This window comes from Nilaparvata lugens, chromosome 1 (genome assembly GCF_014356525.2).
Source record: "Nilaparvata lugens isolate BPH chromosome 1, ASM1435652v1, whole genome shotgun sequence".
Lineage (NCBI taxonomy): Eukaryota > Metazoa > Arthropoda > Insecta > Hemiptera > Delphacidae > Nilaparvata > Nilaparvata lugens.
Window position 1 is genome coordinate 6515680 of NC_052504.1, and position 15408 is coordinate 6531087.

The 15408-nt window shown below is 32.9% G+C and overlaps 1 protein-coding gene across 1 annotated transcript; it reads right to left on the reverse strand.

The window, feature by feature from the left end:
* Positions 1-443: 443 nt before the first annotated feature.
* Positions 444-4821, reverse strand: LOC120349510 (hexosaminidase D-like). Its single transcript, XM_039419865.1, has 3 exons — positions 4798-4821; positions 2494-2789; positions 444-786 (listed from the first exon to the last, which is right to left on the reverse strand). The coding sequence occupies exons 1-3, from the start codon at positions 4819-4821 to the stop codon at positions 444-446; spliced, it is 663 nt and encodes a 220-aa protein (XP_039275799.1).
* Positions 4822-15408: the final 10587 nt, after the last annotated feature.

Sequence of the window (15408 nt, forward strand, 5' to 3'; positions counted from 1 at the left end):
ACAGCTGCACCTCTTTGAGAAGGTGATTACCGTTCAGATTTGTGAAATCCTCCACCAGTCTCCACGGACTTGTGAAGTTGTGTTTCACATTATAGTAGGTCATCCAACCGTTTTGCTCAGTCAGTGTTTCGTGTAGTTTGTCTACGGTTTCCTTGAGGTTGAGGTAGTTGCCCATGAGGATATAAACGTCAGCTCCCTGGAAGGAACATGTACCAACAGATCGAGGGTCGGTTGTGAAGGTTTCAATTGTCATCTCGGATGAAGGGGAGCATCGCATGAGTGACTTCCATAGTTTGTAGATCTGTTCAGTTTTTGAAGGTTTCCTAGAGGTTATCAGTAGTAGGTTGAGTAGTAAGGAAGGTATGGAAGGTGGGAGAAGCTCGCAAAGCACGGCGAAATGGTCATACCTCGACCAACCCGTCAACACAAACCCGTTCACCCGCTCAGGTGTTTTCGAAATAACTCCAGCCACGCCTGTTGGTGCTGTTGTGTCTGCGCACGTCTGGGAGTACGGAAGTGGAGAGGGTCGCTCCCTTGAAGGCTCCCGCTACCCAGACGAACTTGAAGGTCTTCATGTACCAGTGCCAGACGTAGTGGGGGACCAGTTTGCCGATGTCATCTGTGTAAACCCAGACCACCGGTTCGACCAGACTGCCGAGTTTAGTTGAGGTGAGGAACTGTGGACTCCATTGGCGCATCATGTCGTCCCAGATGAGAGGCGTGACGCCCTGGTAGGTGGACTTTATGTGCTCTGCCACTGACGTCACGTATTCTGCGAAGATTTCTCTGAAATAGTAAAATATTGAAAAATTCTGAAATTTATCCTTTAATTGTCATAACATATAGCAACAATCACAAAATCATGGAAAATAAGAGTATAAAGCTGGATTCACACATAATAGTGACAGTGAACAGTGAAAATATAATTCCTCATCTTATTCATCATCATCATCTTCACTACAGGGATTAGCGTTTATTAATTAACCTGTTCCGGTAGCCAGCATCTCTTTCTTGGCTTCCCAAAATTTCTTTTTCCAGTAGGTCTATAGATTTGGACTTCAAGGGGCAATCTTCCAGGTGGCATTCTATCCAAATGATTGCACCAGTTGCGTCTATTTTGAATAATTCTTTCATGCAGAGGAGCAACCGATAAAACCTGTCTTATATCAGTATTTCTGATTCTATCAACTCTAGTGCAGCCAAATACACAACTTAGAAGCCTAATTTCTGCAGCTTGAATTCGACTGTCCATTCTACGTGTGTGAATCCAATTCTCACTTCCATATAAGAGAGTCGGAACTGCAATAGTATTATATATAGAACTCTAGTCTCGTTTCTTGTTGTGTTTTATTTTTGAGATTTCTATGTATGGTGCCACATATTTTCAGGAACTTCGAAATTTTATTGTACACATCAATATCTGTAAATAAAATTCCTATAAGTTCTAATTATTATTCATACTCGTTCGGCCAGGCTGAATACAAATAGTCCAAAATTAGAAGCTATATTTTCACTATTCACTGTCACTGTTGTTTGCGAATCCAGCTTTAAGATATAAAACGTAAAATGGACATACTGGATTAAGAAAATAGTAAATTGAATAGATATACTAATACCTTTATTTCTGAACGCAATTTTGATTACAAGTAGTGAATTTAATTTTAATTTTAATCAAAAATTCTTAGCATGTACATTTTTTACAATGTTTGGCAATTCATCATAATAAAAACTAACACCATTAAAAACAAAAAAAAATTGAGGCAATGAGAGCCTGCTTCTCCATTCAACCCATAAGACAGAATAGGATAAATGGAGAATATATAAGACAGATATAGAAGTGTTGAGATTAAGTTTATATTGTAAATAACGTAGATTTAAAAAATACCTAAATGTTTAACTTGATCAATAAAATGAAATAGGATATATAGTATTACCAATAATGCAATTGCGTTTGTTATAATTGCGTTTGATGATGTCAAATAATTGTTTACTTTTTTCATCAATCGATCATTAATAACGTGTTAACGGATGGGCACGTTAAATTGTCGGTCCTGGCTGAAATATGACAGTCCCATTGACGGCTTAAATTATACATTTAGGCGGTTGGACCTTCCCGCAAGGGACTCTCCACCAACAAAAGCCATACGAATTTACTTTTTATAAATAAACTCTATTGTGATTATGGTTTTTAATATTATTATTATTGGATGGTGTTCCATTCAAGATGAAAGTTCATCCAAGATGGTGTTCATCAGACATTTTCTCAGTGTTGACACAGCTTATTTCTCATTATCATAGTAAATGAATAAACTTTTTGCAGCTTTTTATCCATTTTTTCTATAAATATAGTCTAGTATTCTAGTAGGCCTATATTTATTTAACATTTAATTTAAAAAAAAATTGAAAATAACGTGGACCTCATACTAAAGTATTCAACGTGGGCAGTTATTTTTCTATTTTTAATTACTTATTACTTAACTCATTTTTACAGACCTGTTGTCGACATGCCTCTGCGTACACCGGCCGCATGCACCCAGATGGAACACCTCATCGCAGCCAATGTGCAGGTAGCGCGATGTGCGATGCAGCGCCATCACCTGACGCACCATCTCACGCACCAGCGCATGCGCCGCGGGCTGCGAGGGACAAACCTCCTGGGGGAAGGCGTCCAGTTCCCTCAGGTGTCGGAACTCGGGCAATTTCAGAGCGAACTCCAGGTGGCCGAACGTCTGCACCAGCGGGATCGCCTCCATTCCGAGGTCGTGGATCAGGGATAGCAGGTCCATCACCTGTACAGAAATCAAATAATGATTGAATATAGAGTGGAAGACATAATCTATACTATAATAAAGGGAAGAACTGGCTTATACACGTATAGGATAGGATAATTATGTTTGACGCATCATCATGTCTGAACTACTGGACTGATTAACTTAAAATTTTGCATATTATAGATACTTAATTAAACAAAGATGGTTATAGACCTATTTTCAATTCTTCAAGATTTCATTACGTCAGGTTTTCAGTTTGTCAAGTTTCAAAATGGACCTTTGTGGAGCACGAGGTACCTGCTTTAAAATATTTTCTTCAAAAGTTTCAACCCTTTGCGTTTGGTAGGCAGCTATAGTGGAATATTTCTAATTAATTTATTAATTCAAGCCATCTAAATTCAAAATTTATAGTTTTAATGTTCATTTTAGAGTAAAATTTTATAAAAATTGTACACGTGAAATTCTAACCTTATCTTGGACTTTGTCACTTATAAATTTGGAAGAAAAATAGCACAAGGACTACCTTATTATTTCATCTTTCAATGTTATTACATCAGTGTCATTTGCATTGTAAATAAATAAATAATAGTGGCCGAAGGTACTGTCATAGACAGCTCGGAAAGATTTTCGTATGCTTTTTATCCCTGAGATCGGATGGGTCACTATATAGTGAGGTCCACGTTATAATGGCAGTGTTTGATTAGCAATGGTATAGCTATCCTTGTCTATCATTCAACAAATCGGATAGCGCTATCTCTTTCTCGCTTTGCTCTGTTGCCAGATCGTCTTTTAATAATGTAGCATAATTGATTAACAAAATATTTCATCTTTATTATGAAAATTCATCATCAAATTATTGAAAAATATAAGTTCTTGCTTAATAAAATATAATTTATTATTTTAAAAAAGAATGGACAGTTAATATTACATCAATGAACCTGTATCATCTAACGTCTATAGAAGGCATTGACAAGACGGAGGATCGGCAACGTTGTTCTCCTATCTTTCTCCACAGCCATTATAACGTGGACCTCACTATAGTGTTTCCCCTAAGCAGTCGGTTAGGTCACTTTGGTGGCCCGTCAATTTCTTGGTGAATATCTATATTTATGTTGAGAAATATTTATGAAATGTATAGTAAGATAATATGGTTATATAAAGTGAGACTAATCAAGATTATATTTTTAGAGGCCACCATGTTGTATGTATAGCCCAAGTAGAATATCAGTTTCAAATAATTATTGTCTAATAAGCCTACTCAACTATTCTAGACATACTACTGAGGCACATCATATTGTCAGATCAGTCTCTCACCTAGAGTTGTGTGTGAATGAAACAGCAGTTTTACCCCAACACATATAATTATAGTGGGGTGTATATTTATTCATTGAAGTTATCATTTTTCATTGTTGAAAAACCGCTGATTTATGTAGTTACATTACAATACTATATTATCAATATTCTAATGTTCCATTCAATCTTCATTGTAAGTTTTCATAATATGTGAAATTTGTTGCATAATTAGCTGTTGAACTGTAATTTATTGTAGATTCGTGTATAGACCAGAATGTATTGTGACTTACTTGAATAAATAAATTTGAATAAAATTTGAATTTGAATTTGAATAGTTTACAATTATTGTTCACTCAACTATTTTAGACTATTAAAGCCTATTGACACTGACTATTAAATTGACAGTCTCTCAATTATTGGTGTTGCTTGTAGCCTGAGTAGAACAGTTTAAGATTAACATTTATCAAAGTTTTTGGAGAGAAATAGTACAGGCTCAGCCTGGTTTTTTCCCCTAATGTCATAATTATATTATGATTATAGTGTTATGTACAAGAAATGGATAGAAATATTTATAATAGAAAAATTTTGATAAAATGATAATGCGTTGTTGATAAAATGTTAAACTTAAACTGCGCTGTTTTACTCAGGCTACACACAACTCTATAATATAAAATAGCTGAGTAGACAATAAATCGCTATTTTACCTACAAACATTACCAGCTGAGAGACTGACAATGTAATTTCCTATGTGCCTCATAGTCAACAACAATAGTCAACAACATTAACATTTTTTCTAAATTTTTGGAGAGAAATAGTACAGGCTCAGCCTAGTTTTCCCTCCAATGTCATAACACACATTGTCAGTCTTTCAACTGGTAGCCTATTGTGTGTAGGTAAAATATATGTATTGTCTACTCAGCTATTTTATATTATAGAGAAGCCACGACATTATCTATCCTCAGTCCCTCAACTGCTTTTATGTGTAAGTTAAATGGCATTTTAAAATGATATATTCTGCTATTTTAGACAATATGTGAAGCCACATTATTATTATTATTACATCATTAGTCTCTCAACTGTGTAGCCTAAAAATCTGGTGTGGTACACTCACACAACTTTCCTTGCTCATATTTGAAACTACGATCAGACTTCTGTATATGTGTATATATAATTGTTTTCAGAGTACTTTTTCCTTTGTGTAAACTGTGAAATTCGATAATTTTTTTAGTCGTCATTTTTTTACAGTTGAAAATCATTGCCTCCTTAGCATGATGAAGTGTGCCGAAAGCACAGCTTTTGCGTCGTGGATGGACTTAGGCAACATGGATGTAGACCGCTCTATCCTAAAGGGTTACCATGGGCGTCAGGAAAACTACTTTATTATCCCGGTCAACGACCCAAATATTTGGGAATCATGCGAGAAACACCGCAAGAAATATCAAGAATTCAAGAAGCAAAAAAACGCAAGAAACAAAATGCCAAACGGAAAAGAGACGCGGCACTGGCCAGTCTACGTCAGCCTGACGAGGAGAAACTAAGCGACATTGTTGGCAGTTCTCAGGAGATGATGCTGCTGATGAGAGCCCTGGCCATGGTCACCAGTCAGCGGAAAGCCAATCTAGCGAAGAAAACCACCTCAACCCAACCGCCACCAATCGAAGAAGAAGAAGAACAAGAAGAAGAAGCAGAAGAAGGCAAAAAGGAAGAAAACGCAGCGCCTGAAGAAGAAGTGCAACTAGAACCTAGAAGGAGATAAACTGGGAGAAGAGAGAGAAACTGATTTGACAATCGATTAGCTATTTTATACATGTAAAAGCTACATTAAGGTGAAATATAAGCGATACAGTCATGATTTATTTGAGCAAATCTAGAGTTTCAATGCACTTAGGGCGCCATCATCAGAAGTTTTTTCTCATCGCCAGACTCTCACCTGATGCTGCGTATAAGCATTCTTGGCCGAGATGTTGGCCAGAGCTCCGTGATAGGGGAACATGTCCTCATACTCCAGCAGGATGGCATCGCAGCCCGCGTTTGAAAGCAACGGCAGCAGCTGCCGTAGATAACTCAGTTTGGGTGGAGCTCCTTTCAAATCCAAGTGCACCACTTTTAACGTTTTGTGGGCAGGCCCAGCTAAAAAAACACATGAAGAGTTTTTAGGAATGAGTTTAGTGATAGTTGAACACATTTTTTATAGTATAGGATATTTTTTCACTAGTTATAGTTGAACACACTTTCAACGTTTTGTGGGCAGGCCCAGCTGAAAAAAACAATTTAAAAGTTTTTAGAGATGAGTTTAGTGATAGTTGAACACATTTTGAATGATGAGCATTCTACTATAATAGGCTAGTATTTTTTCAAATAAAAATTCAAATATAATCAGAAACACACAAAAAATAGATAGTCCAATAAATAGAATCATTTAACTTGTAAGGGCTACTGTATTAAAATTAATAAAAACAATACAAAAACATGAAGTAGGCCTAGGTACCCTTTTATTTAACAGTATTAAAGTTTTAAAATGTTTTGAATAAAAGGGTACCTACTTCATGTTTTTATTAATTTTAATAAATAGATCTATTCCTGATTGTCATTTTTTATATTCCAATCATACAATCACAAATTATATCAATATCACGACATGATTGAGAGAACAAAACACAGGATCAAAACCGTTCATCTTATTTTATGAAATGATTGAGAGAGAGCAAAACACAGGTTCAAAACCGTTCATCTTATTTTATGAAATGATTGAGAGAGAGCAAAACACAGGTTCAAAACCGTTCATCTTATTTTATGAAATGATTGAGAGAGAGCAAAACACAGGTTCAAAACCGTTCATCTTATTTTATGAAATGATTGAGAGAGAGCAAAACACAGGATCAAAACCGTTCATCTTATTTTATGAAATGATTGAGAGAGAACAAAACACAGGATCAAAACCGTTCATCTTATTTTATGAAATGATTGAGAGAGAGCAAAACACAGGTTCAAAACCGTTATCTTATTTTATGAAATGATTGAGAGAGAGCAAAACACAGGTTCAAAACCGTTCATCTTATTTTATGAAATGATTGAGAGAGCAAAACACAGGTTCAAAACCGTCATCTTATTTTATGAAATGATTGAGAGAGAGCAAAACACAGGTTCAAAACCGTTCATCTTATTTTATGAAATGATTGAGAGAGAGCAAAACACAGGTTCAAAACCGTTCATCTTATTTCATGAAATGATTGAGAGAGAGCAAAACACAGGTTCAAAACCGTTCATCTTATTTTATGAAATGATTGAGAGAGAGCAAAACACAGGTTCAAAACCGTTCATTTTATTTCAAGTAATAATTACTGTGTAGGCTACCCATATAACTGAAAATTGGATCTATTTTTATTAAGGATGTGTGAACGGCTACAAATAAACTTTTCACTGGTGACGATATTTTTCAAAGTTCCTCGATTTGGATACTGCTTTATCAAGTTATCAAAATAAATGAAAATCTCAATATATTTTTCTATCCGATTATATATATATATATATATATATATATATATATATATATATATAAATTAAGTAAACTTAAACAATTGATGTGGGACTACTATTTTTGTCAGTACCGCTTATATAGTGTCGCTCTCAGCGCGCTCATTTAGTTAGTCTACTCCAGCCACTTGATGTGTTAACATGTATTTTTTTCAAATAAAATTTATTTTTAAAAACTGAGTTTTAATTAACGTGAACGTGTTTTATATATATATATATATCATATGAGCATCTTAAGTTTAAAATTTTAAAACAGATCATTCCAAATTTGGTAAAATATCATGAAATTTTCATAATTCTTTATTATGATATTGTTGTGTTGATGCATTAAGATTTTTTTACAAAATATATCATTTTTATTAATTAGAATAAACTTTCTCAACTTGAGTTGTTTTTGAAAATTGAATTACTTTCTCAACTTGAGTTATTTTAGAAAATGGAATATTTTTCTCAACTACAATAAAATTTCTCAATAGAATAAACTTTCTCAACTTGAGCTATTTTTGAAAATTGAATAACTTTCTGAACTTGAGTTGTTTTTAGAAAATAGAATATTTTTCTCAAAAGTTGATATTTTGACGAAATGTTTCTAGCCAATCACAATTATTACAGTCACCATAAATTCAGTTTTATAAGAAATTAATCCACATTAAGTTTTATTGCACTGATGTAGACTACAACTGTATTCCAATGGCGAATGTATAGGTCTATTCTTTTCTTATAGTTTATGTAATTTTTTAGAGAATGGAATATTTTTCTCAAAAGTTGATATTTTGAGTAATTTTTTCTAGTCATTAAATATAGTCAAGTTCAATGTTCAAAGAGATCAATCCACATTGCATTTTATTGCACTGATATAGGTTACTGAATTCCAATGGCGAATGAATAGGTATATTCTTTTTTACTATATTTAATTAGTTTTTGTAATGTTGTTTTTTCTATGGTGGGCTCTCATCAATTGAATGTGAGAAATAATATAATAGTATTACACTACAACTATATACAGATCTCACGTGATTTCTTTGAAAATTTGACAAATAATATTGAGAATATGATATAGAAATCAAATCACTTTTTGCTAGGATATAAGAAAAAAGTGATTTAATAATAAGCAGTTCATGATGGAAGCCAACATTGAAGAATATATAAATTATTGAGAAAAGCCGAATCAAAGATTCCTTAAAATTTCATCACCTCCAAAGATGTTAATCAGGAAGAAAGAATATTAAGAAGGGCAAAGGAAATATTGAAAGATTTCTTCGATCAATAATCCGCATATTATACAGAACAACTTATTCTCGGTTATTGAATCAAAATGCTGCCTTTTATATAATTTAATTCACCTCGGAAGGTGAATCGGTTGACGCGCCCCAGCCGATCAACCGCCTTAAAGGACCAGGAATAGCTGGCAATCAGACTGATTCTTTGTTTACTAATGAGAAATCAAAAAACTCTTGGCACCATCCTATTTCTCGTTCCAGTTATTTCAACAGAGGTCTGGTCATTAAATATAGTGAAAAGATTACTGTTTAGAGTCACAATTCAAGCTTTATAGTTCTCGAGAACAACAATGATAGCCTACATCCTTACAATGGAACTATTAAAATGTTGTTAATTTGTTGTAAGCTCTTCACAACAATAAATATAAGATTTACAACCTGCTCGCGGGATGTCTGCCAAATCACCTTGCCAAATACAAATTATAGAGCTTTCATTCGATTTTGTAGAGCTTTCGAATGGCTTTTTAACAGCTTTCGAATTGAGTTTAGAGCTTTTAAATTGTTGTATTTGTTGAGGTTCAGACCACTAATCATTGGGGTTTTCTCTATTGTAGAAACGTTGTCTACAACACAGCATTTATTCACATTCTGATTGAAGCTGAAACTAAAATTCGATGAAATTATTATTAAAAATTGATTTGAATAGGCAACAACTATCGATTAAGTTTATCGATGGTATAGTTGTCTCTAAAAATAGTTGTTTTGTTCATTCTTGTCAAAACCCTAATTTTGTATATCAATAATTTAAAATGAATTCATTTTTCAATTTTAAATTAATTCCAATAATTATTTTTCACTGTATAGATACCGGTGTACGGTACTGCAATGTTGCTTTCAATGGCAGCTTTTTCTAAAATCAATTTTATTCCTCATGAATCAAAATTTAAAAGATTTTCATGAGGAATTAAATTGATTTAAAGAAAGCTGCATTTGAAAGCTACATTACAGTACCGGTATCTACAGTAGAAAATAATTATTCGAATTTATTTAAAATTGAAAAATGAATTCATTTTAAATTATTGATATACAAAATTAGGGTCTTGACAAGAATGAACAAAAAACAAACTATCTCAGAGAAAACTATTATAAACAACCATACTATCGATAAACTTCCTTATTCTTATTTAACTTTAATAAGAGCTATTTTGATTCATTTTTCAATTTTAAATAAATTCCAATAATTATTTTTTACTGTAGATACCGGTACTGTAATGTAGCTTTCAAATGCAGCTTTTTTTTAAATCAATTTTATTCCTCATGAAAATCTTTTAAATTTTGATTCATGAGGAATCAAATAGGTAGTGTATAGGTAGTTAGGCAGTCGATCGGGAGAGATGGAGAAGCTTTGTGAGGGAGGCTAAGGCGGGTTTTAGCGACCTGTAGAGCTGAGGAGAAAGAAAGAAAGGTAGTGTATACTGTGTAGCTCTCAAAAGATTTGTTAAATCTATTCTTTGAATCCCAATTATTGTGAGAAAATAGACTACTAATTCAAGATAAATCGACATTTATAGGATAACACTCAAAATAATTATGCAATTCTATGTATTAAACCTCACTGTAATGTGCTACTGTAGTACCTACTGTAGCTCCAATAACACCTATTTATAGTAGGGTCCACGTTATAATGGTGATGGATAAAGATAGGAGCGTTGCCGTTTCTCTGCCTTGCCACTGCCTTCTATGGAGGATAACTGATACCGGTATATCTGATGTAATATAACTTGTTCATTCATTCTTGTTATACTTTCTCAACGATTGAATAACACATTTTCATAATTATTGAGATGAAATATTTTTTATGCATTGTTAAAAAACGATCTGGCAACGTTTCAGAGCTGGAAAAGAGTATCTGATGTGATATCAATAATAGTTAATTATACTTATTACTCAATCATATTTTATTTGTCAAGAAATATATTTATCATGATTGAATAATCTATTTCATGATTCAGATGAAGCATTTTGTTAATAATTGCTACATTGTTAAAAAGCTATCTAGCAACGTTGCGGAGCCAGAAAAGGATAGCGCTATCATCTTTGTCGAATGATAGACAAGGATAGCAACACCAATGTTCATAAAATATATTGCCATTATACGTGGGCCTTACAATAGTAGATTTTAGTTCATTCTCAAGATCCTTATTTCACAGATGGAATTGCATTCATTCAAATGCTAATCAATTTAATAATTAGCCTATTATTAAACGGAAATCCAAAGTTTACCTTTAAAGCATTCAACTTTGAATTCTCGTTTAATAATAATTATTCTGATTTTGTATATTCATAATTTTAAATGAAATTTCTTTCAATTTTGAAAAAAATTCAACTCACCTGGCTCTGCACTGCGTACCACTATTAGCTCTCCGTGTCTAACACCAGTTCGAGGGGATGTGAATTTCCACCAGAAGTCATTGTTCTCGTCGAATGACTTGTGCACAGCGAAAATGACCAGCGACGATATCAAGCCAACTGAAATGATCAATTTCGCACGTCGCGGCGTCAGTTTGAACGCCTGCATTCTCCTATCTGTTTCAGAAAAGACTGCGGCTTTAAAATGATTCCTTGGAGATTTCGGTTGTGGATCAGGACGGCCAGTCCTCAAATAACAGCTGATGAATCTTCCTTATTATCACGCCGGAAGTCAGCATGATAGCTGCAAGAGAATATAAAAAATAAAAAAGTAATTGAAATAAATCAATGATGAATAAATAAATCACATAGAAACACAGAAAAGTAATAGGAATAAACCGACAAACAGGAAAAAATAAAGACACCTCATTTAGCCTAGTAGTATCATTTCATTTTTCATGTATTGGCCAAGACGTATTATTTATTAGTGTACCAGCACAGTAAACTTTCATTATGCAGGTACATGCGTAGTCTACATAGAATAAGTTCTTCTGGTTCTCCCCTTCCGAATTCCGAAGGATTTCATATGATTTATGTTTATGTTTTGAAGGGACGGATTCGAAGATCCAAAGGTTCGAAGAACCTCACACGTCAACCGAAGCTTATTGTGTGTCCCAAAAGTATGTTAGTTAGACAAACCAACTCCCGTGTCCTTTACAAGGTCCAGGAGTTTCTTCCCTATACCAACATCCCATTCCTCACCTGGTTGCTTGCAGCCAAACAGAGCTCTTCTTCTAGCTCCAAGACTTCTGCAATCCAGTATGATATGCTTAGCAGTCTATGCTTCATAATATGAAGCATAGACTGCTAAGCAGTAATCATATTATGATTTAGTCTAGTAGTTTGTGGTCCATCATTTCGTTATTTACTTCTTTTTTTCAATTATCCTCATAGAGGCTAGTGGTAGTACATTACACAGACACATTTTTTATTTTATTTTCTCTTGTCTATATACTAGTAATGATTATAGTTCACTAAGGTATAAGTGTGCATTTTTCATATTGAATTCAATTACGGTACTGTATTTTTATTATTCTATATACCTTACAACTTTATATTTCTTCTGTTTTTCATATTTTTTTATTTTCATAATTTTATAATAAGCTATTTTAAAATTTATTGTTTTCTCATATTTCCCATCTCTTTTTATTGGAAATTGCATTGTGTTGAATATTGTTGTATTGTGTGAAGGAGGCAATATGGGGCTTTTAACTGTTGTCTCCACGAATAAATAAATAAATGAATGAATAAATAAAGTATTCTGTGGTACCAGTGCTGTGGCATATCGGTGGGGTTGTTCCGATATCATGAATCTTATTTTTTATAATAATAATTCTTCTAATATTTTTGTATTATTAATTTCAAATATTCACTTGACACTTTCATATATCTTTACCTATACGGGAAAATTTGTAATTTTACAATATAAACTAAACTTTATCATCTCATGAAGAACTATGTTGTCTCTGTTGTACTAAAGCTGGTTATAATAAACCTTCTATAATAAACACTAAAGCTGTGGTACTATAAATTTTATCATCTAAAGAAGAACTAACTAATGCTGCGTTAATTCACACCAAATTTTTTAACCAAATATTCATTTTTCCTTCCTTATAGATTCTATTAGATTAAACGGAGCTTGACAATCACATATGCACATCATGTGTATGATAAGTTATGTTCAATCTAATAGAATCTATATAAGGACGGGACAATAGACATTTTATTGTTAATAACTTTGTTGTAAACGCAGCTTCAGTTACGTAGTTCTTCATGAGCCGATGAATGTGTAGGTAGTCTATATTGTAAAATTGCAAATTTAGCTTTAGGCTACCTATCACAAAGATAATTATTTTCTACAATCTAGCACGCATTGATGTAATCCTGCGATAGAGAACGAAATTCATTGAACTGATTTTAGTTTTGTCAATTCGCTTTCTGTACTTATCCGTTGGATGGATGTGAGTGCAAAACATTGGAATGCCAAAATCATAATAATTATAGGCTGCACATTGTAGTTTTCAGAACGCGGAAAAGGAAGTTATTATAAGAGGTAACCACAACTACTGTGCTCAGCAATGCTGCAGAATTATCATTGAATTACATCCACAGTAATTCTCTCTAGTATTAACTGTATTATGTTTCAACATTATTGAATTTCATACACAGTCTCCTATTCTCTACTAGTATTAACATTATTCAGAGCGTTCTCGCCCTACAAATAATGGAAAAAATTAAGTTTATACGGAATAAGTTCTTGTGTATGGAATACTTACAATTATTAATCTTTATATACTCAATTTCCTCCCTCATTTGTGGGCTGGAAGGTTCAGAATAAATAAATAATGTAGCCTATAAATACTAGAGAGAAACGTTACACCGAACTGTGAAAATAAATAGTGGGAAATTATTAAAAACAATATAAAAAACATGAAGTAACCTTTTATTAAAACATTTTAAACTTTAAAACAGGTTAAATGTGTACTTACTCATTATTCATGCTTTTATTAATTTTTAATAAAGTAGCCCAAAGAAGTGAAGTTAATCTATAAAATAGTGGGCTACATAATATAGACTACCGTAGAACTTTTAGTATCATTATTATTGCTACAATAAAGTAGAAGGAAAAATCAGAGGCCATTGACATTCATCCTGTCTATTTTGTTTGCCATCCGGAAATAAAAATATTATGTTCATTAATAATTATTATTGCTGTTTCATTTGCGGAAACAAATGTAAAACTAATGATATGTTCAAGATAATATTATCCACAGCATCACAGAACAGAAGTATACACAGTCTTTTTTCTTTAGGGCTAAAGAAATGAGGGCATGCTACTTTTGAATATATATAAAAATATAAATCTGAGTACCTTTTTTAAAATTATTTTGTTCTTCATAATGGCATTCTGTAGCCGAAACATGTACTGTGGTGACAAAATAATTTCAAAAATAGGCCTACACTGTTATCTTTAATATTCAATACTAATGTGTAGGCTACGTTGTTGGTTATCCATCTTGTTTCCACTATTATTATTACTATCGTATTTAATAAAACTTATAAGTGGAAAAACACTCACATGTTTTGATGTGGCGACGTCCGTTTCGTGCTGGTATTGCACATTTTCAAGCCAAACAGAGACTCTTTTGTTTCGGACGTCGGAACGGACGTCGCAACATAAAAAATGTGAGTGTTGTTTCACTTAAAAGTTTTATTAAATACGATAGTATTAATGTGTATGCTAGAAAATATTGAATTGTGAAGAAATAAACTTTTCATTACATAGGCCTATTGGAAGTCATCACATGCTAGATATTCTTAGTTATGATGAGCAAAACTTCTTTTCCGTAAATTACTGCACTCTTCAAGTATTAAGGAGGTAATATTGGTTGATATTGTTCATCTATCTACCTAAAATCAATGGCGCTGTGCCAAAAAAAATGTTATAAAATTATGCAGTTGATAATAATTATCCCTGTCATCAAAGCCATTAAAATTTTTTTTTTATTCAAAATAGAAAAGAAAACCTTTATTACAATAATTGAAACATCCATAGATTTGTCAGTTTTTGAATATGGTAAGTCGGTAGACTGATTTTTTCAGGTAGAATGCGTTGCTTTACAGTAAAGATGTATATGATCATTTTTAAATATATATGGTAAGTCGGTAGACCGATTTTTTTCAGTTAGAATGCGTTGCTCATATACATTCATATATCCTATACATTCATAATGATCATATAGGCTACATTTTTACTGAGGAAACCTAAAGCAACGCATTCTACCTGAAAAAATCAGTCTACTGACTTACCATATATTTAAAAACTGGCAAATCTATAAATGTATTAATTGTGCCTAATAAAGGTTTTCTTTTCTATTTTGACTGTTTATAATTTAATGAATCAATGTGCAATATTATTTTGGGCTACTCAATTATCCTACTCTATTTATTTATTATATATTATTTCACAAATCCGACTTTTTAGAAGTATTTTCTATACTTACTCTATATTTTAGTGCTCATCAGTAGCCTACATTATGTAGGTGTACTTGAGATAACTGTATAAAAATCCACCATTCATTGAAGGGAGAATGGTCAGTTCATCTCAATTATATATATTT